Source organism: Xenopus tropicalis, chromosome 7 (assembly GCF_000004195.4).
Source record: "Xenopus tropicalis strain Nigerian chromosome 7, UCB_Xtro_10.0, whole genome shotgun sequence".
Lineage (NCBI taxonomy): Eukaryota > Metazoa > Chordata > Amphibia > Anura > Pipidae > Xenopus > Xenopus tropicalis.
This window is the reverse complement of record NC_030683.2, coordinates 107,589,449-107,613,190: the sequence shown is the minus strand read 5'-3', so window position 1 is coordinate 107,613,190 and position 23,742 is coordinate 107,589,449. Positions and strand designations below refer to the sequence as shown.

Below are 23,742 nucleotides of genomic sequence, written 5' to 3'. Positions count from 1 at the left end.
TAAATATTCATGGAATTAAAAAGCCAATCCAAGATGAAGAGAGGGTTATGTAACAGAATATTCTAAGATAAGAGTTTTTTTGGATATTGAGTCTGAACTCTTGATTACTAGTAGGTATGAATTCTACAGGTTTCTGCTCCCTTGGCTTGTGCACCCAGACCACGCTTTAGAAGGCATTCGCTTATCCAGACGCAGTGAGCAAAGTGCAATTTTGGACACAATCGCCATGGTTTTTTTCCCCAGAATCCAGCGCTTTTTTTCCAGAAATTAAGCATCATTGCGGGTGCAGGTGACTCTGATACAATTGCGCTACGCCTGGTGCAACGGCAATCGAGTCATCAAAGTGAACACAATGACGATGGATATTTTGGAAGTAAATGAGCCCTTTAATTTCTGCTGAGTTTTGTGAATGTGTTTCTGTGGGTCAGTTGACTGAATGCAGCAGAGCTCATAAACATGCAATAAAAATAGAACTAAAATGAAATTTATTACACATACACAAGATACCCTGAAAGTAGTGCTTATCTAGAATTTACTGGTCCCAGTTGCAGAATCATTTTATTCCCTCTGGGAATAAGAGATTTTTCACATATCGAATCTTCTTATCAGTCAGTGTTTCATGGAGCCCCCTATACCTCCTGGCCCACCAGCCTTCCCAGGCTCTGCTTCCTCTATAGATATGACACAAGATCAAGCTCTCAGTATGATTTGTCTCAACCCTAAGCCAACCCTAACCCGCAAAATGTTGCCATTGTAGGACCCATACCCAACCCCTACCCACAACTCTCCCGCTCTGTACCCTACTTCAGCTTCTGTTTCCACAGAGAATCATTGGTAGCAGAGGAAAATTATACTTCCCCAGTCTGACCCGCACCCAACCAGAACCCCCAATGATCCCTTAATTTCAACTCTAACCCACCTGAACTAAGGGCCAACCCGCACATCACTATACCACAGGCACCAGCGGTTGTTTTCATTCTGATGCACTGGGCACAACTGTGAAGGAGTTTGCGGAACTGGGAAAAGATGGTACTTTATGGGCAAAAAAACATGCTGGTTTGTGTCTGAAGTACCATTTTTCACATTGTACTTGTGGTTTTAAATGACCCTTAAGTATTTGTTTTATTTATGTAACTGCTTGTATTTGCTAGTACAATTGTACAGCAATGCAGTAACTTACTGGCTTACCCCAGCAGGGTGGGCTGCATCCCAATAGTGATACTGTGACTGCTCCAATATAACATTAGAGCTACACACGAACACAGCCTTTTACTGCCTCTTTCAGTGATATGTGACCTGAGCCTTAGATAATGTAATAGCTCAGCTCACTGCATCTTTAACTCCCGGCCTCCCAATCAGACAAAGGTCAAGCCGAGCTGCCGCACTCTATGTCATTGCAAAGTGACGCAGAGCATGGTCCCACAGAATTCCAATCAGACTGGCACGCATAGTGATTTTATTGTTACAGAGATATTTTCCTCCATAAAATAGTGTTATGCCAGACTGCTAAGGATTTTTTTTAACACATAGCATGTGCGTTTCAGGCGATAATGAGGGAATTAGCCAGAGGTGCAAGAATTGCCTGCTGGAGGATTGCCAAAAGAGCACAGTGAAAACTGGAGTAAGGAAAATAAACACCAAAAAAATTATTTGTACATCTTTGCCTTTAATTTCTCCATACGTGCATCATAATTATGAAGTTGGAGAGACTCTTGCATATGTATGTATGTATCTATTTATTTATATAGCACACAGTGTTTAACATGGTGTGAACACCAATAGAAGTATAGTTATATTAAGTTATATAGTAACAATAGATCAATGCTTACGAGCTAAGAGATTTCAAAACACAGTTTGTATGAGGTCCCTACCCCACAGAGCTTACAATCTATTAGGAAGAAGAGAACAAACAGGGTGGGGTAAAGTTAAGTGCATAGGGTCAGCAACTTATCAGAAACAGCTTACAGCAAACTTTAGTATTTATCATAATTAATATGGGTGCACTCAATTTATCAAGGATTAACGAATCCTCCATAAAAGATCTGGATCCACCCCCGACCCCCCCCCCCAAAAAAAAAGCATCACTTAGATTGTAAGCTCTATGGGGCAGGGACCTCCTTCCTACTGTGTCTCATACCACATGGCACTTTTCCCTGTGCATTTATATATATTTACAACATTATAACATTACAACATTATAACACTGTGTGTAATTGTGTATATTGTAAGATTGTACAGCGCTGCGTACCCTTGTGGCGCTTTATAAATAAAGTTATACATACATACATACATCATCTAAAAAATTAATTGTCACATGACTGGAAATCTGGTTGAATTAACTTGCTATTAACTGTTATTACAACCTTTTAGGCAAAAGATGGTGTAAAAAAAAATCTGGTGTTAAAATATTTGTTAAAATGTCTTTTACTAAACTGAATTCCATAACTGCTTTTGTGAATCCCCCCCAGTGAGAGATCCATGTGAAACAGCAGAACGCTGAGGTTTGTCGCTGAAAGCTGAATGCAGGTTTGCTCGCTAGGTTTGTACGGAACAATTAGAATCAGCAGAGTGAGACATTTCGAGAGCGCTAACAGCTGACACGGACACTTTACATTTAATTACAGGACAGAAGCGACATTAGTTCCCTGCAGTAGTTATACAGTACATTATGGCACTGGGGATCAGTTGGCTGATCGGTGGCACGCTTGGCAATACCCTTATTAGCACTTACATAGAACATGAACCTCCCATTTCCCATGTTTTTGCACAAAAATGTAGCACAGAGACCTGTGTGTGTCCCATGAAATACAGCACTGTCCAATATGCATTGTATTTTCCAGATTTCCTGAGTACAATAAAGAGTGAATTATTTTCATTTCTCTCATTGTTCGAGAGCAACAAACTGGACACTTTATAACACAAGCACACAATGTTGTATAGAGTGCAAGTGCAGAGAATGCCCCTGCTTTATTACACAACAGGTTGCCTCTTTATGGGAACAGAAATGGGGCCATCCCCAGCACTCACAGTGGGCTGTTTACTAAATGGAGCAAAAGTTCTCATTTAAAAAGCACCTGCGGCCGGAGTCTGCACCTTGTGATGGGTAACCAAATTTGGCATGAGGTGTTGTGCCAATATGTTGAACCCTGCCCTGCACTTAGTAAATATACTGTAGCTCTTTGGGAAAGACTCCCCCTATGGCCGACGCTGAGGGCCAAACTTCTCAAGATGTAAATTTCTTAAATGACAAGCAGGCTGAAATCAGAAAGCTCCATTTATGGCACTAAATCCATCATTACCATTTGGTTTTACAGTCACATGTAGCACTGTGTATGTACAGAATACCTACACGCCAGCACGTACACGCTCATACAATGCTCACACTTCAGATTTGTTCCACACTATCTAGAATTGACCTAGAATGTCCTGAATTGAAATCGATATGGTATGATTTATTGCCCTGGATCTGCAGCTGGGAGATCTCGCTTGTAAAGTTCATCAATCATTCATGAAATCATTCTGCCTCCGCCATGATGAAGTCACCAGTGATACATTCGCGCCTAGCAGCCACCCTAATGTCACAAAACCCCTGTCATCCAGCAGAATAGCCTCCCGGCTACTTCCAATAAATCATCCGGTCTGACAGAGAGACTTCCACTGACAACATGATAATTATTTCTTAAATACTGGCCATAGTTTTTATTTCTCTTTCTCAACCACCAGCCACCCCCCTCCCTGCTGTCCTTTCAGCTTCCCTCCATCAGGCGCTTTGCCCTCTTGCGCGAAGGAATTAGACATTAATAGGGGGTGTCTGCTTCTCCCTCTCCAATTATGTTTTGTGCTCCCCCCAAACTAGTTGCTATGAAACACGTTCTGGCTCACTGATTGCCATGGTAACGACACCATGAGACTGGGAAAGAACCCAAAAAAAACCAGAGTGGTTGAAAACTGCAAGGAGGAATGAGAAAGACAGACAAAGGGAGGAATATAAACCTCAGAGCGGCCAAAAGTTAAGCAGATGCATTCCAGCACGCTGACATATTAACAGCCACCAGGAGCAGCCCACTGGCTCTCCAAAGGAAGGATCAGAAACAAAACAGTCTGACCCATGAGCTTTTAGGTAATGCTGAACCACAACATGTAGTTCAACAACAACTGAAAGATAGGAGGTTGGGAGTTTTTATAAAGGACTTTATCAGTGTAAATTACCCTACTATTAACAATACTACCTTAAATCCTACTAAGGGCTGTGGCAGACGGGGAGACTAGTCACCCACGACAAATCTCCCTTGTCGCGGGCGACTAGTCTCCCCGAAATACCATCCCAACGCGAGTATGTAAACCGCCGGTGGGATGGCATACGCGGCGCCGAAGTTTCCTCTCAAGGCAACTTCCGCAATTTTGGGGAAATCGCGGCGCCGCTATGCGATCTACATACTCGCTGGTGGGATGGTATTTCGGGGAGACTAGTCGCCCACGATTTGTCACGGGCGAATAGTCTCCCCATCTGCCACAGCCCTAAAGAGTTGCCTACATTATCACTAATGTAACAGTACATTTGTTTTGTACCATTTTTTGTTTTCTTTCAAATGGCAGGCCAGCAATTTTGGCTGCTGACTGGTTGCTATGGGTTACTAGACCTAGGGCAAGCAATAAACTTCTAAATTTCTACATTACTTTGACATCGGCAAGCAACACAGTTTCATCAAAAACTTCTGAATGCAAATCATCCGCGAATGTGCAGCATGATGGCAATTCTGCTGTTTTTTCATTTCTCCAAATTTAGTTCATTAAACAGGAGAAAGGGAGAGTGAAACTGTAATTAACTCTATCACCCACATAAAGTACCACAATTGATACTTTGTGTGCTTGGTTATTGCCTTGCTAGGCCATTATGAGTAACCATGGGACCCCTTGAAAGGCTCTATAGTGTGTATTGGTCCAAATTCACTCCTTAACAAAAGGTATCCCTGGCCTTAATGATGAGCAAATAAGCGACATGGAGCTGCAATACAAGGCCAAGAAAGGGTTACAATTCCTTGAGGTTACAAAGAAAGTAACCCCTCTACTAACAAAATGTAATTCTGCCTCCTGGGAGAATATCTTACATTTACATTTTGCACAAACCCATTTCTTGTGCCGGGCTCAACAGAACAAAGTGTTGCACTGCCCTGTCCTTAAGGAAAATTAGTATTCAAGGTGTAACAATGATTGGCATGGTGCTGCCCTTTCTGGAGGCTTCTGCGCTGCGCAAAAAAACTCATATTATACACACATGGTCCCCTGGAGAATAACTAAGAATAACTGAGGGCCCTTATCTCCAAAACCCAGCAGCTTTCCCTATGAGAATATCATTTCCATGATTTAGAGCTGTATCAGCCCTCGCCAATTAACAATTAATGTCAAATAGAATGATGTACTGTATGTGTCTTCTGCATACATTTATGTATTCACCCATTTCCTCAGCCTCAGCCAAGTGAAGAAGATATATTGAAATATACAAAAGTGACGGGATTAGTGGGCCTTCCTATCAAGCTACCTCCAAGAAGGGAAGGGAATAAATCATGTCTGGAAGATAGGGGGGAAAGATGTAGTCGGCCATATTTAATGAAAGACCTGGTGGCCACCTTCAGAGTGCAGCAAGAGACAGCTGAGTTGATAAGCCAGGGGAGCAAAAAGAAAAAGCCAAGGTAGAACATACTATTCTGTCCTAAGTAACAGAAGCATGTTACCAACTACCATTTTAATGGTGTTAGATAGAAAGAACTCTAAATTTAGAAGTACAGGTATAGGACCCGTTATCCAGAATGCTCGGGACCAAGGGTATTCCCGGATAAGGGGTCTTTCTGTTGTTTGGATCTCCATACCTTAAGTCTACTAAAAAAACAATAAAACATTAATTAAACCCAATAGGATTGTTTTGCATCCAATAAGGATTAATCATATCTTAGTTGGGATCAAATACAAGGTACTGTTTTATTTTTACAAAGAAAAAGTAAATCAATTTTAAAAATCTGAATTATTTGATTAAAATGGAGTCTATGGGAGACAGGCTTTCCGTACTTCGGAGCTTTCTGGATAACGGGTTTCCGGATAACGGATCCCATACCTGTACTGTGTTTTAAAGTTATTTGTAAATGTAAATTGGCAGTGAAGGCATTTCCTTGTCCCTGATTGGCTTTGGCCACAAACTCAGAATTCAACTGAGTGCTGGGATTTGGCTTTTGCACCCCTGGGAGCTCTCGCAGTGGCTCCCATTATTTCCTTTTATTTTCTAACAAAGCTGTATATGGGCATTTTATTTGTCAACACACAGGAATGCGCTGAGGACGTGGTACATGAATGGTGAGGTGCTGAAATAGTTCCTGTTATTATTTCCTAATGGAGGTTATTTTGCATTTTTAACATCTGGGTGTCATGTCATTTTTCCTATCTATATTTCCATTTACCCAGCACTAAGGGCCATTGCAATGCTTTCCGACTGACAATCACATTCAGCAAAGGGCACAATACTATTATGACAATCAGAGGAAATTTAGCAATCAGCCACAGGGGCTAAAAGCTTGTGAGGCTCTTTTTTTGTGGCAGCCGATGATGATTTTCTCACTAAAAACAAAATTGCCTTGAGAATACTGTCAAATAATGGCCTAAAGTGGGTTATTAGGAAAAAATGGAGCCAAGCTGGTAACTCTGCATGACCCTGATAAACATTGCCCCTATGTAAGGCTGTAAAACCTACAGCGGCAGACTGCTTACACTTTACGTGGCGAGTTACATGAACCTTTCTGGTCTAGGGAAACCCTTTATGTTTGATTCTGGACTCACCCCTATCAAGCTAATAGATGCCCTGCTGTGACTTAGATGCCCTCCGGCCCCACGCTGACATTCATGGGATTAAAGGGCTTACATTAAATTGCTGCTGTTTAATCAGCTGATTCCGCTTTTCCCTGCTTTGCTTTTAAGGAATCAAAATCACCTTATTAAAATTTCATACAGTTCATAAAGTTCATTGGCTGCTGCAAGGTCTCCCTAGCAACTGGGTTTTTACTGGTCTGCTCAGCAGCGATGGGGTAAAGCACCTCGATTCTCGTACTCGCCCGGGCCGTAACCCACTTACGGTATGTTATTCATGCTGTCCTGCCAAAGCCCAATACTGATTCTCCCAACAACTGCATTTTATCCCTGTTAAGAGAAACAGTTGGCTGGTGTGTTATGAGGCAGGAAAGAATATTACAGGCAGCTTTATCTTAGTAAAAATATAAAACACAACACAATAGAAAAGTATATGATATAACTGGGGATGTACTAAATTCTTAATTTTTGCCTTCCTTTAAATGGCAAATCCTGCGCTAAAGATCTGACCAAATACTGTTGCAACAAAGTGCATCTCTGAACAAAAGGCCAGAACCTTCAAGTGAGTTTAAGGCTCATGACCTACGGGGAGACATCGATAAGGTTCGGCTGAACATTTCAGATAAGGTTTGGCTAAACAAAAATGTCCCCATTCGAAATGCTGGGGAATGTGCCACACTGACTTGTGGGAAATAGAATCGTTCCATTGTTGAAATCTCTAGTAATCACTTGTTGGGAAAAGACGAATGACTAGTAGCTGGAACTGGCTTTTTAAAAATCGCAGCAACTTATCTCCCCATGGAACATTAGCCTAAGGGTGAAGACTCATGGAGCTACTAGTAGCACCACAAAAATAGACAGTAGCTGCTACTAAGTATCTCTGTGTGTCCTCACCCTAAATGTTCAGCCGAACCTTATCTGAACTCCAGAGATTTGCCTGAATCCAAATCCTGGGAAAAATACTGAGATTCCCCCAAATCCTAGACTGAGTTTATCCTGAGTAATAACACAACATCCTCATTTTATATACTGCAACCCAACCATGTTAATATGACTATGAAGATTTTCATTCATCCAGGTCAAGGTATGTCTATTATAAGTAAATCTAGAGCAACTGAACTTTCTCCATCATTGAAGACATTTCACTACTCATCATACTAGACCAACCATGTTAAGCTCCCCAGTAACTGCACTTGATGACAATACCCTAAACCAGGGATCCCCAACCTTGGAGACTTGGAGAGCAACACAAGCACCATAAAAGTTCATGGAAGAGCCAAATAAGGGCTAAGATTGGCTATTAGGCAGCCTCTATGCACACTATCAGCTTACAGGAGGCTTTATTTGGTAGTAAATCTTGTTTTTATTCAACCAAAACTTGCCCCCAAGTCAGGAATTCAAAAATAACTACCTGGTTTGGGGGCACTGAGAGCAACATCCATGGGGTTGGGGAGCAATATGTTGCCCCTGTGCCACTGGTTGGGGATCACTGCCCTAAACTGTCTGTTTTGCCATTTATTTCTATTTCCACTGTTCTTAGCATATCCTTACAATGTACAGACTTTACAGTCGGGCGGCAGATTATTAAAGCTACGCTTGCTCATGTTGGATGACTTTCGCTTGGAATTCATTGCCAGAATTACTGTTTCTCATGAAACTTTAGGAAGCTGAGCAACAGTGATCCCTAACCAGTAGCTTAAGGGCAACATGGAAACAGACTGCTGGGGAACTGACTGAAAAGCAGTTTCAATTTATTATTAATTCTAATAATTTTAGTGGGGGGCTTTAAAATGACATCTCTCTGGGACACATTATGCAAGATGTGGATCTATATCAAACCTACAAACTGCACAATTTTCTTTTTTCTATTAGTAAAAGAGGCCCCTATTTCCTAGATGTGCTCTTCTGAAGATGACAGAAATAAAATACATGCAGGTTGGGTCAGAAATCTTCAGTTTAGTATAACCACTCAGTGAGAGAGAGAGGGCACCCATTGAGGGGGTACTACAGCAATGACCCATAACATCGGGAGGTTCTTAAAAATCAGTTGGCCACCAGCCGCTCACTTAACCCACGGAGGCTGGACTGTAGTGTGGCACTGTATTACCAAGTATAGCTTTTCAGGATCTCAGGAAACGGAAGCTTTATACTGCCTGAGCCCCCTTAAAGGCTACCCATATAATTCTGTATGCAGCAGAGAGATCCAAATGAGTTCCTGATAGCAGCCCTGAGCACAGTATTGTGGTTAGATTCCGATGCAGCAAACTCCCAGTTCCATTAAGAAAAATGTATTACTGATATCATTTCTATTTATGCTGGATGTTCCCAAAAGGCCTCGGAATTTGGAACGCTTTCTCAGTTTGATAAGGATGAACGTAAGCACTTTCTCACTAGAGACTTCTACCCGCTTGAGTGCCAATTGTTAAATGGGCTGCATTTTATCAAATGCAAAAATGATTTTAATTTCACACCATTTTCTACAAATCGTTTGAGAGTATTTTCAAGTTGTTTATCTTTGAAACAATTTCTGCTTGTATAATAGGGACATATACTTCTCCTGCAACCAACCAACTCCAACAAAATGCTCTGTTGTTTATAATTCATAAATAAAGAAAAAATATATTCACTGCCTTAACTGCTATACAGGCTTTCACAGTGCTGGACCCAAGTTAGAAATATGATGGCCCCAAGCACTCCTGGAAGGCGGACATAACAAAAGTAAAGAATGGGATATCCAACCTGTAGCCCTCTATCTGCTCTTGTTACACCCAAAGCTCAATGGGGCAGCACAGAGGAAGCACATGATGCAATGAGACTGTTACCAAAACAATACAGCATGGTCTGTCTAATAAATGTGGTGCCCCTTATGGCAGTAAAGTAGAACATGCTTTCCCTACTCAGCACTGAGACATTTCAGACATGAGAGGTTGCGGTAAGTAAAATGACTTCTTATAGATACAATCATGGCTGCCACTAAGGGGAACATTGCTGTTGGGGGCAGAATTTTCAGCCCTAGAGGCCCAGAGAGCAATATTTTTTTCATTTTTAAAGAAAAACTATAGTCCGGAATGAATGCTTAACCAACAGATTATTATTATAATAATATCAGTTTATTATTACAGTTTATATCATATTAAGTGACCTATTAAAGAACCTTACAACGTGTTTCACACCTAACACATGTGCAGTGGCTTTTGTCCAGTGCTACTTCAACACATTGTAGCTAAAAAGATATCCAACCAGCATTTTGCTTATCCTTTAAAGTTCTGAGCAAAGGCATCTTTTCCCTTATGTCAGCTTTAATTCAAACAATGGAGAACAAAGGAACTGCTGACTATTTTCTACTGACAGCAAGCTATATCTGTTGTGTCAGGTATGAAACGTGTTTGCTTTCTATCTGCTCTGCAGGTGAGTGAGAGCGCAGACAAATGTTTCGTTCCTTGATACAAATGTACAATTTGCCCTGGTTTGAAAGGAAAATATGTTAATGTCTACAAACCATAGAGCAGAAAGAAAGGCGTGCGGCTGAGATTCCAGACAACTGTAATATGCGGCTGCCTCTAAATAAGTACATTTTGTAGCATAATATAAATACAAAGTCCCCAATTATGGGCATGAGGCTAGTGCAAAGAGCAAAAAACTCATGCAAAGCAATGTGTTTTTTTCCCACCATTCACCTCTAGATAACATGTGTCTGACCGTGCAGCGTGAACAATTGCCTGACTGCGCCGCTCCAAGTGGCCACTCTTACGTTCTGCCCTGTAGGGTGCGTATGAATGACGTAATATGCACCACGCACCCTGCAGGGCAGAACGTAAGAGTGGCCACTTGGAGCGGGAGAGTCAGGCAATTGGTCACGCTGCTCAGTCAGGCACAGTCACAGTCACAGCACCACTGGGACTGGAGCAGTCAGGCAATTGGTCAGCGCCATGGTCTGGCACAGTCACCACAGGTCACATAAGGAGCCTCTGCTCATCCGTGGCCTAGGTTGGCCAGACTCTCATCCAGTCCTCTCCCATGGCTCCCATCCGGTCCTGGCTTGACCGTGCCAGAGTCCCTGCACCAGCTGCCAGTAGAAACTACACAGAAAACAAATATATGAGCAATTTTAGAACCTAAATTTCAAATATAGAATTATAGATAAATGTATTGTAAACTGTTGAGTATATAATTTAACTGTTTTGCTTCCAGTTTGCTTTGTGCGTGTTGTTATTTTTAAAACATGATTAATGCATGAGGATGGTGTGTGATATGGTGTTTCAGGGTGAGAAAGGATCTATCCTTAACTAATACACTGTACTAATAAGTATCTTAATAAAAAATTCGACCCACAACCTAGCCTGTGTTTAGAGCCCCCTTATGTGATTGAGTTTGACACCCCTGCTCTAAAGAGAGCTGTGTTGTATGCTGAGTTCATCAACAACACAAACAGTTTGAACTTTCCATTTTGTAAATAAGCCCTAGTCCTATCAAATGGTTCTGTATTCTAGTTGGTTAAGGCTCTAGGTTAAGTTTTAGACCCTCGACAATTTGATCTAAATACAAATAACTTAGTAAAGCATGAACTGCAGGTTTTCGGGTGGCACATTTATCAACCTGGCAAGAAATTAAATGTTTGCTTTCATTCTCTATCATTGCTGATTGGTTGCTATGCGTTACTACGCTCACCATGGGTATGCGCGGCAACCTCAACCTTAACAGTGAAGGACAGCCTAAAGAGAGGTTAGTAGGCCTGTCATACCAGAACTACCTAGGCTATCAGTAGTCAGAACCTGTAGCTTATTGGTACGAGGCTGTGAGTCACAGACAAAGACAAAAAGAAAAGGACAGTGAGGGGCAGAAGGGTGAGAGGTAGAACTAGGATATTGTAGAGGAGAGGTCGATTGTAAGATGTAATGGATCACCACCTGTTTGGTAAAAATACCAATACCAATATGCCAATTGTATTTATAGAGAAGCAATATAACAGAGATAAAACCTAGTATTTTTTCATGCCCTTTTATCCTCATTAAAAAGCTATATTGCTATAAAGAGACCCACATTCCCTCAAAAGTGGTGAGAGCTTGATGATGTCCTGGCGCCCCTATAAATGAGAAGAGAACTACATTGGTTATTAAGTCCACACAAATTTCCACCTGAATTGCATCCAACCATATTCATACAAATCAGCGTTCACCTGCTTGTCAAACAGAAATATAAATATAAACTCATGAGCAGACCTAGTTGTGTCACTACCTTAGGAACCAACCCAAATTATCCACCACTCTCGGATACAGGGAACAGTCATCCTTCAACCTATGGTTTATCAATGAAATAACAGACAACTGCTAAAACAACAATTTAAATTAAACAAAGAGAACAGATTCCAATATGAGGCAACCTCACTAATAAGAGAGCTAGTTTATACATTAAACATTACTTTATACCTTGAAAAATATAATAATTGAAATAATTGTTTATAATATAAATTCAAAAAAATACATGAGTAATCTATACTATAAGAAAACGTAACCAGTGTAAGAATTACATTAATATTGTTCCTGTTAATACAAAGTATATATATAACAATATAAACTAATTCATGAGTATAATTCATGTAAATGTTAATTTAGTGTAACAATTTTTTGAAGGGACCAGTTAATCACAGGTTTCAACTTTCATACTCTTCTATTAGAAATATTTCTCTTTCATTTGAAACTGACTCCTTTTCTGTCACATTTCCCACTTTGCGGCCAAGATATGGAAATGATCTATTCCCACGGTATCAGCTGAGGGATCACATCCTCTTCATTCAACCTGTCCAATTCTCTGCTATACACACAGAGATGCACTTCAGTATTACAAAATAAGCCAAATATTTGGAAAGATTGGGGGGCACATATTATTGTTTCTATGGAACGTTCTTCCTGTGCATTGATATTTTCTTCTTCTTGCAATCTAGACTTCACACCACCCAACCCTATCTCTACCTTATTGTACCTTAAGCCCATTCAGAGCTGGTGATCCCACACCCTGACTTCACCCCAAACAGCCCCCGGAACTGAAAAATCAATCTTCATTGACGTGTGGATGATGGCTGCCATATTTCTTGCCTCACTTGGGATACAAAACAGAGGGTGCTTTCTGGTCATCTTGTTGTCTAGCAATACAGCAGCACCCCCAATATCATTTGTATTAATGTAAATACGCAGAGGCTGAATTCACTGTGAACAGAAAGCTATGCGCTCATATTTTAATGTCTATTAAGAAGAATATAAATGACAGATAATGACAGTAGAAAATAGGATACATTTTACATTTAACAGAATATATTCTCCCGGAGAATAATAAAAACAAACAAATGTGCCCCGAGAAGCCAATTTCAATATGCAAAAATGTTTCTATGAATCAACGACAAGCATTGGCGTAATGGCTCCAGAACAATAAAGGAAAGAAAGGAAAACCCCCATTATGTTGTACGAGGAAATAAAGAATGTTTCATATGCAAAAGAATGAAAATAAAAACGCTCAGCATTTACTGAAAACACATTTTGCTGAGAGTTATCTTTCGCATTTAACTTCTCAACAGGCAGTCAGCCACCCGCCTTTGGGGATAGTAAATGTCTGCTGGTACATCAACCTGTGTGTTAACCCTAGTGGTTACATGGATATAAAGCTTGCTGCTATGCTCACCAGTCCCAGGGTTGCTGGAGGGTAGTACAGAATTTTCTCTTTACTATATAGTGAAAACATATCATTATTATATTGTTATATATAAATATATATAATTATTGTTACACCATATTGTACATCATTGTTCTTTTTGCTATGTAGATTATGCATGTCATTGACATGGTGGTGGTATGTTCTGGTGGCATGCTATGGGTGCAGCCACAGCAAGTGTCGGCTGATGCTCCTGCTCATGTACCTTATAAGCCCATTTCCCCAGTAACACAAAATGTCTTGGGGGTTTGCCTTATGTAACATTAACCACTGCTGTAGAATGAGAAGAGTGATATAGGATCCAAGTGTGGGTGTGGCTTTGCAGTCTACCACAATGAGCCTTTGCCCACCCTTACATTTTTTTGTTTAAGTACCATAGTTATTGATGTGGGGACAGGCCGCAATGGTGCTGTGTACTTACTGCCTGCCCTATAGCAGGGCAACATTGCACCCACTGGTGCATAACCAGGCTAAGGTCAGACAAGCAGGTATAGGAAGGAAAGTAAATATACCCCCATCACTGCAGAATCTTCCTGTGCCCTTACTATCCAGAGATGGTAAGACAGACTGAGGATACATGCTACTGATCAATGGGTTATAAATCCTCCATGGTTAAGCCTTGCCTGCCTTTGCTTGGCCTTGCCTATAGACTTTGAGTCTAGCCTTTAGCGATGGGAAGGAGATAGATGGCCCAATTCCTATATAAGACAAATACATTCTTCAGATACATTCGTGGTCCTTTACCATTACTGCACTGGTGGAACACAGCAAAATGCAGATTCTGTCCATTCAATATCCAGCCTGCACGTTCCATTCAGTAACCAGGAGACTGTCCTTTATGCCTGGAAGTTCAAGTTACTCCTACCAATTCTGTATAACAATAAAAGCACTTTAGTATGGCAGTCACAGACATCCCTAGGTATCCAATGCACAAGCCCAGAAATAACTTGGCAGTAAAAACTGCAACTGCTTTTCACGAGGAAAGAGACATATGGAGAAAATTCACCAATTCCCATCTTTATCTATAGTTTTCTCCTATGATGCACAGATACCCAGTCCTAAGTAGTACTTCTGTGTGGGAGGATACACCCAAACCTTGCACAATGCCTGTATGTATGATATGATAAATGGCAGATTTATTTTCCTCAGATCTTGACAACACATAATCAGATAAAATGTCACTTTTGCATCAAGGTTATAGATGTGCAAACTGATGTGTAAACTGAGGACAATTCCATGTCCAGGTAAACATAAAGGCTGTGTGATGTACTGTTGGGGCCACTGGGAAAAATACTATGCACTTTTCAAAGCCCGAAGGCCATGTGATGTACTACTGGGAGCACTGAATGCACTGTGGACCCTGCTGTGCACAACTGTCATACAATGTCGGATCCCACAAAGATCACGTGAAACACTGTGAGAAGAATTGGAGACAACGTTAAAAGCCCTAAAATCCATGTCACTTATTGTTGCTATAACGTCATCCACTAGAAGTCTTGAAGTTCAAGTACACTGCCTATTAGCCTGAAGGCCAAATGCATACATACATACCATACAGGGCACTCCACTGTAGTAAAATTATTTTTATATTTTTATTATTGCATCTTTTCAACCCCCAAAAATAATTGCCTACACTAAACAGGACTATCTGTTAAAATGCCCCCTCAGATAGATTACCATATGGTCAGGAAGGATGGTCAGAAAAATTGGAAAAGTGCCTGTATGTGATTGTATTATGGATTTTGAAAGGTTTGGAATTTTAACTGCTATCTGGTTGCTAGAGCAGAAGTTTGGAAGTCAGAATGGAAGATGAATAGGAGAGGACCTGAAACAAAATATAAACAATTAAAAATAAAATAACAAAACTTTACTGACATACTCAATTTCCTTTTTGGTTGCTGGGGTCAAAAAATTTCTAAACAGACATCACAACAAAGACTGCAGCTGAGAAGTCGAGGAATCTATATCAGCACTGGTGACCTATATATACATACTGTACCCATACATGCCTGTACACATGTATAAATTAGCAGCTCCTCGGATTCCACTCTTCCCTTCTCCGATTACACGTTACATGCCAAGCAGATGGCGCGGTCTAATTAAATGTTGATCAACTGCGAGCCTGCCACCTAATAAATAAATGAGTGACCTCGGCACAGGCTCAGTAATCTAGCGAGCCCCATTTTGCGGGGCGCAGAGGGCTTATTGTTTACGAGCAGATAAATGACTGAAGGAAAACAGGTATGGAAGGCAGTTTCTCATCAGCACCTAATCTCTTCTGTCAAACCTGTTTTATGTACGGCTCGGAATATTGCAGCAGATATGGGATTTTTAATCATTGTCGCTGGGGGGGTGGGGGGGAATTTCATGCAGACAGTGATGGACAGGGAAAAATAGCTCACATATTATATATAAGCCTGTGGCTGGTTGTGAGCACAGTCCCTGATATTAATGTGTCAATGTTTGGAACAATATTCACTATATATATTTATCTAAAATGGCTCTGAGTCTTCTAGATAATATACATTCCTCTGTTTGTCTATAAAGCAGCATATTTATGGTATGAATTGTAGTTACATCTTAAGCAAAATATATAGCCAGTCCAAGATACTGAGAGCCCACGGCAGATTAATTAAAAGGGAACTAATCCCCCCCAACCTCTGTTTGTACTCAATTGCACACGTGCACAAAGACCTCTCCCTGCCCTCACTGCTGGAAAAGGGTAAAAAGTCCAGTACTTGACCTCTAACAGCATGGCTGTACTGTGGGATTGGTGGCCTCCATCTCTGGCCTCCATCTCTGGCTGCTTCACATCCACTGTCAGTCACCTGGCAATGATTGCTGACCATTATCATGCACATTTGATGCCAGGGCAAGACAGAATTCCAGTCTACATGGCTCTGCTTGGCAGGGACTGCAACGGCGCCACCCACTGGATGTGAGGGTTACATCCATTTACTCAACCCAACAGAGGCCCACTGATAACCCGCCCCTTTTGCATGAAGCCCTGCCCCTATCATAGCATTCTTTGGACCCTGCCCACAACAGGACTCCTGCCTGTTTATTCTTGCTGGTGGTGCTGGTTTTCAATTGGTAACAGAATTTCTTTGCAGTGCTAACTTCACTATAACATTCTGTTGTGCTAAATATTATTCCCACCATAGAAGGGTAGTAATAGCCCCCTGGCCTGATAGGAAGTGATTAGTACAAAGAAAATCTCCTTCTTTAAGAACATTACCCCTTAATAGCCTATTGCATATATATACAATCCAAGCAGTTGGATCTTTAATTAATTCAACCTCTTTTCTGCACATCTTTCTCTTCAGTCAGCTTAACTAAAACCACTGTCTGGTTGTTTATAGTTGTGAACCTTAGCAACTAGGCAATAGAAACCATTGTGTTCAGCAGCCCAGAGCACACTGAGCATGTGCAGTGTCACTGACACACAAAAGATGGCCTAACAAGATCCAAGATGGGGGGGCTGCTGTGCACAATTTTGACAGCCTGTATCATTAATATTATAGCACTGCTGCCTGTCTGGCCTGGTACAGTACCTTAAATATATAAAATACAGCAGATATAGCCGTATTTATCTGCAATTGCTGTTTTTTTATAAATAGGTAAAGGGAAATATGATAACATTCTAGATTCCTAAATGGTGCAGAATAATATTTCATATAACTTCCATGCTAGACAGAATGCACTGAATAAACTCATCTCCGTGAATTCTTTGTTTTGCGCTAACGAATAGATCCTGTGGCCTAATTATTAGACCCGTGTTTGTTGATTCTGTAGAATGCCCTTGTACTTTGCTTCTGAATATTCATCTTAGATTTATCTTGAAGACAAATGTGCATAATTATGCAATTCACTCACTACCACCCCCTATATTCCACAAGGCGCCTTCAAGAAAATGCCACCCGTGACCCACAAAAAGACATAAAATCACCAAAAAACACTGTCAGCTCTATATATACAGCAATAAGGCATGTGTATTTATTGTGCATAATTACCAGGCTGTGTAACATAAGGTTGCCAAATCAGTGTGTGGGCAGTGGTTAATATAAAGGTAAAATTTGGGGTATCTAGGGAAGTTGGGTGAAGCTTTTTGCCCAGAACTCTGAAATCTGCATAGACAATGCTGAACTGAGCAGCACCAGGAATAACCAAGCTGTCCAGTTCAAAGCCAGACAAGTGGAAACCCTAATATAAAATGAGCTGTTCCTTATCTCAAAGCCTCAAATGTTTCTTTATACAGACCTCATTATCTCCCATTCAATAAATAAACTTTACAGAAGGCTTAATTCAAGGAAAAAAAATCAAATTTTCAAAAGAACAGGCAGAATATATTTTTACACAAACCCTGTGTATTGAATGTATACTTAGCAAACGTGTGTATACATGTATGTTTGACCCCTTTAACTATCCAACACAGAGGTACAATATGATCTCCATAATACAATTTCACACTTTACTATCACCACAAGGGTCATGTCTTCTCCTGTGACTGACAGGTTTTTCTGGAATATGGACACCCAGACTAGGGTCATGTACAGTCCTGTAACTGACAAGTTTTTCAAATGTATACATACATAGTTACATTGAAAAAAAGACCAAAGTTTAATCCTCCAAATGAACCCCAGTGCAATCTATGCACTTACATATATAGATCACAATAGCTTTGGATATTATATTTTTATATTATACCCATAATACAGGTGAATAAGGTATGGAGGCACATATCTACACATATCTGTACTTAAAGTTTCCACAAGTCTATGCAGTCACCTCCATCTCTCCACACTACTGAGGACTTTCCTCTCTTTCATAAACTTCATTCTCTCCCTCCCTCCCACTCTTGCTACCCCGCATCTCTTCCCAAAGTCCCATGGTACCGTGCCCAGCTTCGACACAACGTGACTTTGCTTCAGGCCCTGTTTACACAAGCTACAAATCCAATGTGATTACTGGGGATGTATTACATGTATTGTTTCCCAAGTGGTAAGGATTTCAGCACTGCAGAATTACAGTTTTTATATTAGTTTTATCCTCGCTGCTACAATGAACTGCCAACGAGGCCTGGACTGGAAATTAAAATAGGCCCTGGCATTTCAAGTACATGGGGCCCCAAACAGGCCCCACCAGCCCACAAAATAGTGACTGTCTATGGCATCTTACAGCAGCCCCTCTGGCATTTGCCACAATCCACAGAGTACCAGTCAAGGCCAAGCCAAATCTTTTTTCTGCCTGTACTGCTGCAACACCAACATGGCTTGATATTCATACAGATCCACAATTTAGGATGATGTATTCCTTTATCCCCCTATTGCACTCCCAACCCTGGCAAACACTGCCAACAGATAAATGTAGGTAGGATCTTGTTTATTAAGCAACCGCATGTTACTAAGCATGGAAAAATCATGTGAAAATGCAAAACCACAAACCAACCCCTCCAGCAAACTACCCCTCAGCCTCATAGGGGGAGGGAAACTCATTTCTTACCTTGAAAATGGCCCCCACCAAAACTGACTAGAAGGTTGTAAGGGAAGCCAAGAGACCTCGGCAGAATAACAACAACATACTGTACCAATCCCTGCGCTGGGACGCTGGGCAGCCATATTGGTAAATATTGCCTGTAGCCTAAAATTTATCTGACTCACATCATTGTTTTGCCCATTTCCCAAAACACCCCGACATCCACACATGATTACCAGTGCCCTCCTCCCTTATAACCACTACTATACCCGATGGAACTTCCTATGAAACTGACCCTCCCATAAAGGCCTGTACAGCAGTGGTATATCCCTTTCCATACCTGCCCTATTCTGACTCTGTAGATCCTATCTACACTGTTCCACTGGAATGTGAAACTTTAACTCTCCCTGGAACCATCTCCTGGATTGTCCCTTTTATTCTTCACCCAAGCTCGGGTTACGCTACTAATGCTTGCCCTCACCAGCACCAGCATGGGATCTGACCTGGATCTTGCCTGGTCTGTATGGCGTCTCTATTCTATGACCTGTGTCCTCCAACTTGTGGCTTAAACTGACCCTATCAAAGAGCACAATCACTTAAGTAGAATGTCATGTTATTATATTCTTTACTGCAACATCAGCAACAGAAATAATACTGCTTACAATTAAAGGCACAGAAAAAAAATTTAATACAATAAAATAAACTTTAAGAAAGGGTTTCCAAACATACTTATACCCTAAAATAATCTACTTTGAGATACGTACATAAATATAGGCTGCAGTCAGTATATTTCATATACAGGTATTGGACCTGGGTTTTCCAGATAAGGGATCTTTCTGTAACGTGAATCCCCATACCTTATGTCTGCTCAAAAACATTTGAACATGAATAGTATTGTTTTGTCAGCTATAAGTATTAGCTGTATCTTAGTTGGGATCAAGTACAAGGTTCTGTTTTATTATTACTGAGAAAAGGGGAATCATTTTTAAAAATTAGAATTATTTGATTAAAATGGAGTCTATGGAAGATGGTGTTTCTGTTATTCCTAGCTTCCTGGATAATAGGCTTCTGGATAATGAATCTTACACCTGTATAAATAATCCCATATTATTATTAAAAAGAACACCATGCAATAGTGTCAGTAGAAAGCAATAAAACTGTCTATAATGCGTATAAATATTAAATAACTCTCAGAGCTGGTGAGGAGCACGGGGGATGCGGCAGCACTGTGCGCTGGATATCAAACTATATAGAAAGGCTAAAGGAAAATCAATATTAAAATACCTTGGGGGGTGGTTCAGGGATGTCTAATGAAAAGTGAGAGGCCTATGTATATGATAAAGGCAGAGCCGCAATGCTATAGCGACAGGGCCCAAGAGAAGAGGCACCAAGGTAATAAAGTTATGGCCTCTACCAATTAAATGCCCATTTTAATCCATTCCCCAATCACCTAAGTATCACCTAATGGCATTAGAACAATCAGCTTCTGCACCCACTATATCCTTTTAGACACTGAGAAATGAGGAGATAGATGCACTGCAATGGATACAGATTGAAACACCCCAACTCTAGCAGTTCCCCCATATAATGTCAGACAGATGGGGTAATGGTACTTGGGAGCACACACTGTTTTTAAGGGCAATGTGCCTTTACCCAGTATATTTAGAAGAATGCTGCAGACTGTGCTGGACTATGTGCAGCCATGCAGTTAGCTTGATAGTTAGCATGTGTATTTTATAGGTGTCCAACTGTTTTTCCAATCAAACCCTCTTTGATTAGCTATTTGCACAAGTATATTTAATTTAGCACCTTACAGAGCCTCTTGGTAGGCATTGGCACAGTCAGATCTGTGGGGGGCAAATTTATTAGACACCCCAGCAGTACCCTTGCTTACCTCCTAATTTGGGACAGTGCACTGCCAGGTGCTTCACTCTGCATAAAAGTACCCTGGGCCAGCGCACCTTATACAGAGTGACTGGGGGTTCCTAACAAATTAGCAAACTTCCCCATGATTTTAGATTTTCTTCTTTTTAAGGGTTGAGGATTATCTTTCAAGTAACACACATAAGAAACCAGAAACAGCAGGAAAAAATGCACCCCCCCCCCCAAACCATTCACATGGGAAGTGCCGCCAAGGGATGGAGCTGCTTCCATATAGTTCTATGGATGTTCCTGAAGCACAGACATTACAGAATGTTCTTCCATTCATTAGCAACTTGTAGCTGCGCATGAAGCACATTCAGCTGAAATCTGCCAAACGAAGAGCGTTTGATGGGGTAACTACTGGGCATAATGCCCATCACTTTAAAGTCACATGACTAAGAGTTTGGATTTGGTTTGACTGCATCCCAAGTATTAAAGATTTGGGTAGAGAGGTAATTTGATCTGGGCCTGCAGTATCAAAGGGGCCTTTTGGAGGGGGGACACAGAAATAACAAGTACAATAGGATGATTATATTGCATAAGAATCATTATGTACCCTCACCCCCCCCCCCCCCCCCCCACAAATTAGAACTGTCCATCACTTAACCCCCTAATGTACAAGGACAGCTCAATTCATCCTCAAATATAAATTACCTGCTTGCTTCACCCCCTTCTCAGTGTGCCCCCCCCCCTGCAGTCTTAGATTATACTTCTGTTTCACCCAATATACATAACCCATATATATTATAAGTGTAATAACATACCCACTGAATATATGTTCCACATCCAGTAAATAATAAACCTGTTCACATGTTCCCCCCTTAATATATCCTTTCCCATAGTATAATATAAATCTATGTATATACACCTGATTATATGCCCCTTCCCATTCTATTATATGTATATACTTATCGCTAATATGTGCCCTCACTCAGTACATTGCTCTTTCCACAGTACGTTATATATTCACTCTATGTATGTGTGCCCCCACTGTATATTATATATCCCTATGTATAGATGTACCTGTTCAGTAATACCCCTATATATACCCACATAAATATACCAGCCATACATACCCTCTTACTCACTAAATGTTCCCCATAGTACATTATCTATATACCAAGTGCCCCAACTCAGTAATACCCAATAGAACATTACATACATTCCAGCCATTTATTTGAACCCTCTTACTTAGTAATACCCCCATGGCACATTAACTAGATACACCCTCCCCCTTTATAGGTATTTATTCTCCCACAATAAATGACATATATATTCGCTGTTTATATGTGCCCCCACTATACCTGATATATAGCTGCCCCGCAGCCCATGACATGCTCCATGTTATTGCTCCATGTTATTGCTCCATGTTATGCCCCTCTTACCTCCTTGGTGGTCAGGTTGCCCCGCACATATTTGGCCGCACTTATCCGCAGAAAGCCGAGGAGAAGCAGTAGCATCCCGGGGCCCGCCTGGGGCCCCATCCCCGAGTGGGAGGCTGGCAGCGGGCTCTCTAGTGCTGCCCGGGGGCGATGGGCAGGTGCGGGGAGCGGATTCCAGCAGTTGTCGGTCTCCGGAGAAGGAGCAGGCGGCCGGGCAAGGGGCTCAGTGGCGCACACAGGCGGCTCAGCAGCACCGGGATGGGGGGGGGGGGATAGGAGGCGGCACCGGGGGAACCGAGTAAGCGCGGGCACAGGGGGACACGGGGGCGAGCACTGCAGAGACACGGGATATGGGCACAGGGTACGGGCAGCAGCCGGGCTGTTACAGGGGCACTGAGAGAGTGTGTGTGTGTAGGGGCACTGAGGGAGTGTGTGTGTGTGTAGGGGCACTGAGAGAGTGTGTGTGTGTAGGGGCACTGAGAGAGTGTGTGTGTGTGTGTGTGTGTGTGTAGGGGCACTGAGGGAGTGTGTGTGTGTAGGGGCACTGAGAGAGTGTGTGTGTGTGTAGGGGCACTGAGGGAGTGTGTGTGTGTGTAGGGGCACTGAGGGAGTGTGTGTGTGTAGGGGCACTGAGGGAGTGTGTGTGTGTAGGGGCACTGAGGGAGTGTGTGTGTGTAGGGGCACTGAGGGAGTGTGTGTGTGTAGGGGCACTAAGGGAGTGTGTGTGGGCACTGAGGGAGTGTGTGTGTGTAGGGGCACTAAGGGAGTGTGTGTGTGTGTGTGTGTGTGTAGGGGCACTGAGGGAGTGTGTGTGTGTAGGGGCACTAAGGGAGTGTGTGTGTGTGTGTAGGGGCACCTAGGGAGTGTGTGTGTGTAGGGGCACTAAGGGAGTGTGTGTGTAGGGGCACTAAGGGAGTGTGTGTGTGTAGGGGCACTGAGGGAGTGTGTGTGTGTAGGGGCACTAAGGGAGTGTGTGTGTGTGTAGGGGCACTGAGGGAGTGTGTGTGTAGGGGCACTGAGGGAGTGTGTGTGTAGGGGCACTAAGGGAGTGTGTGTGGGCACTGAGGGAGTGTGTGTGTGTAGGGGCACTAAGGGAGTGTGTGTGGGCACTGAGGGAGTGTGTGTGTGTAGGGGCACTAAGGGAGTGTGTGTGTGTGTAGGGGCACTGAGGGAGTGTGTGTGTGTAGGGGCACTAAGGGAGTTTGTGTGTGTGTAGGGGCACTGAGGGAGTGTGTGTGTAGGGGCACTGAGGGAGTGTGTGTGTGTAGGGGCACTGAGGGAGTGTGTGTGTGTAGGGGCACTAAGGGAGTGTGTGTGGGCACTGAGGGAGTGTGTGTGTGTAGGGGCACTGAGGGAGTGTGTGTGTGTAGGGGCACTAAGGGAGTGTGTGTGTGTGTAGGGGCACTGA

General features: G+C 42.0%; 1 protein-coding gene across 1 annotated transcript in view; it reads right to left on the bottom strand.

Moving 5' to 3' along the window:
- tmem145 (transmembrane protein 145) overlaps positions 1-22,784 on the bottom strand; it is a 49,722-nt gene extending 26,938 nt beyond the window's left edge. Inside the window, exon 1 of the mRNA XM_002936403.4 lies at positions 22,338-22,784. Coding sequence (XP_002936449.1) covers positions 22,338-22,436 — 99 coding nt within the window. The 5' untranslated portion in view covers positions 22,437-22,784. The remainder of the gene's footprint in view (positions 1-22,337) is intronic.
- Between the last annotated feature and the right edge of the window lie 958 nt (positions 22,785-23,742).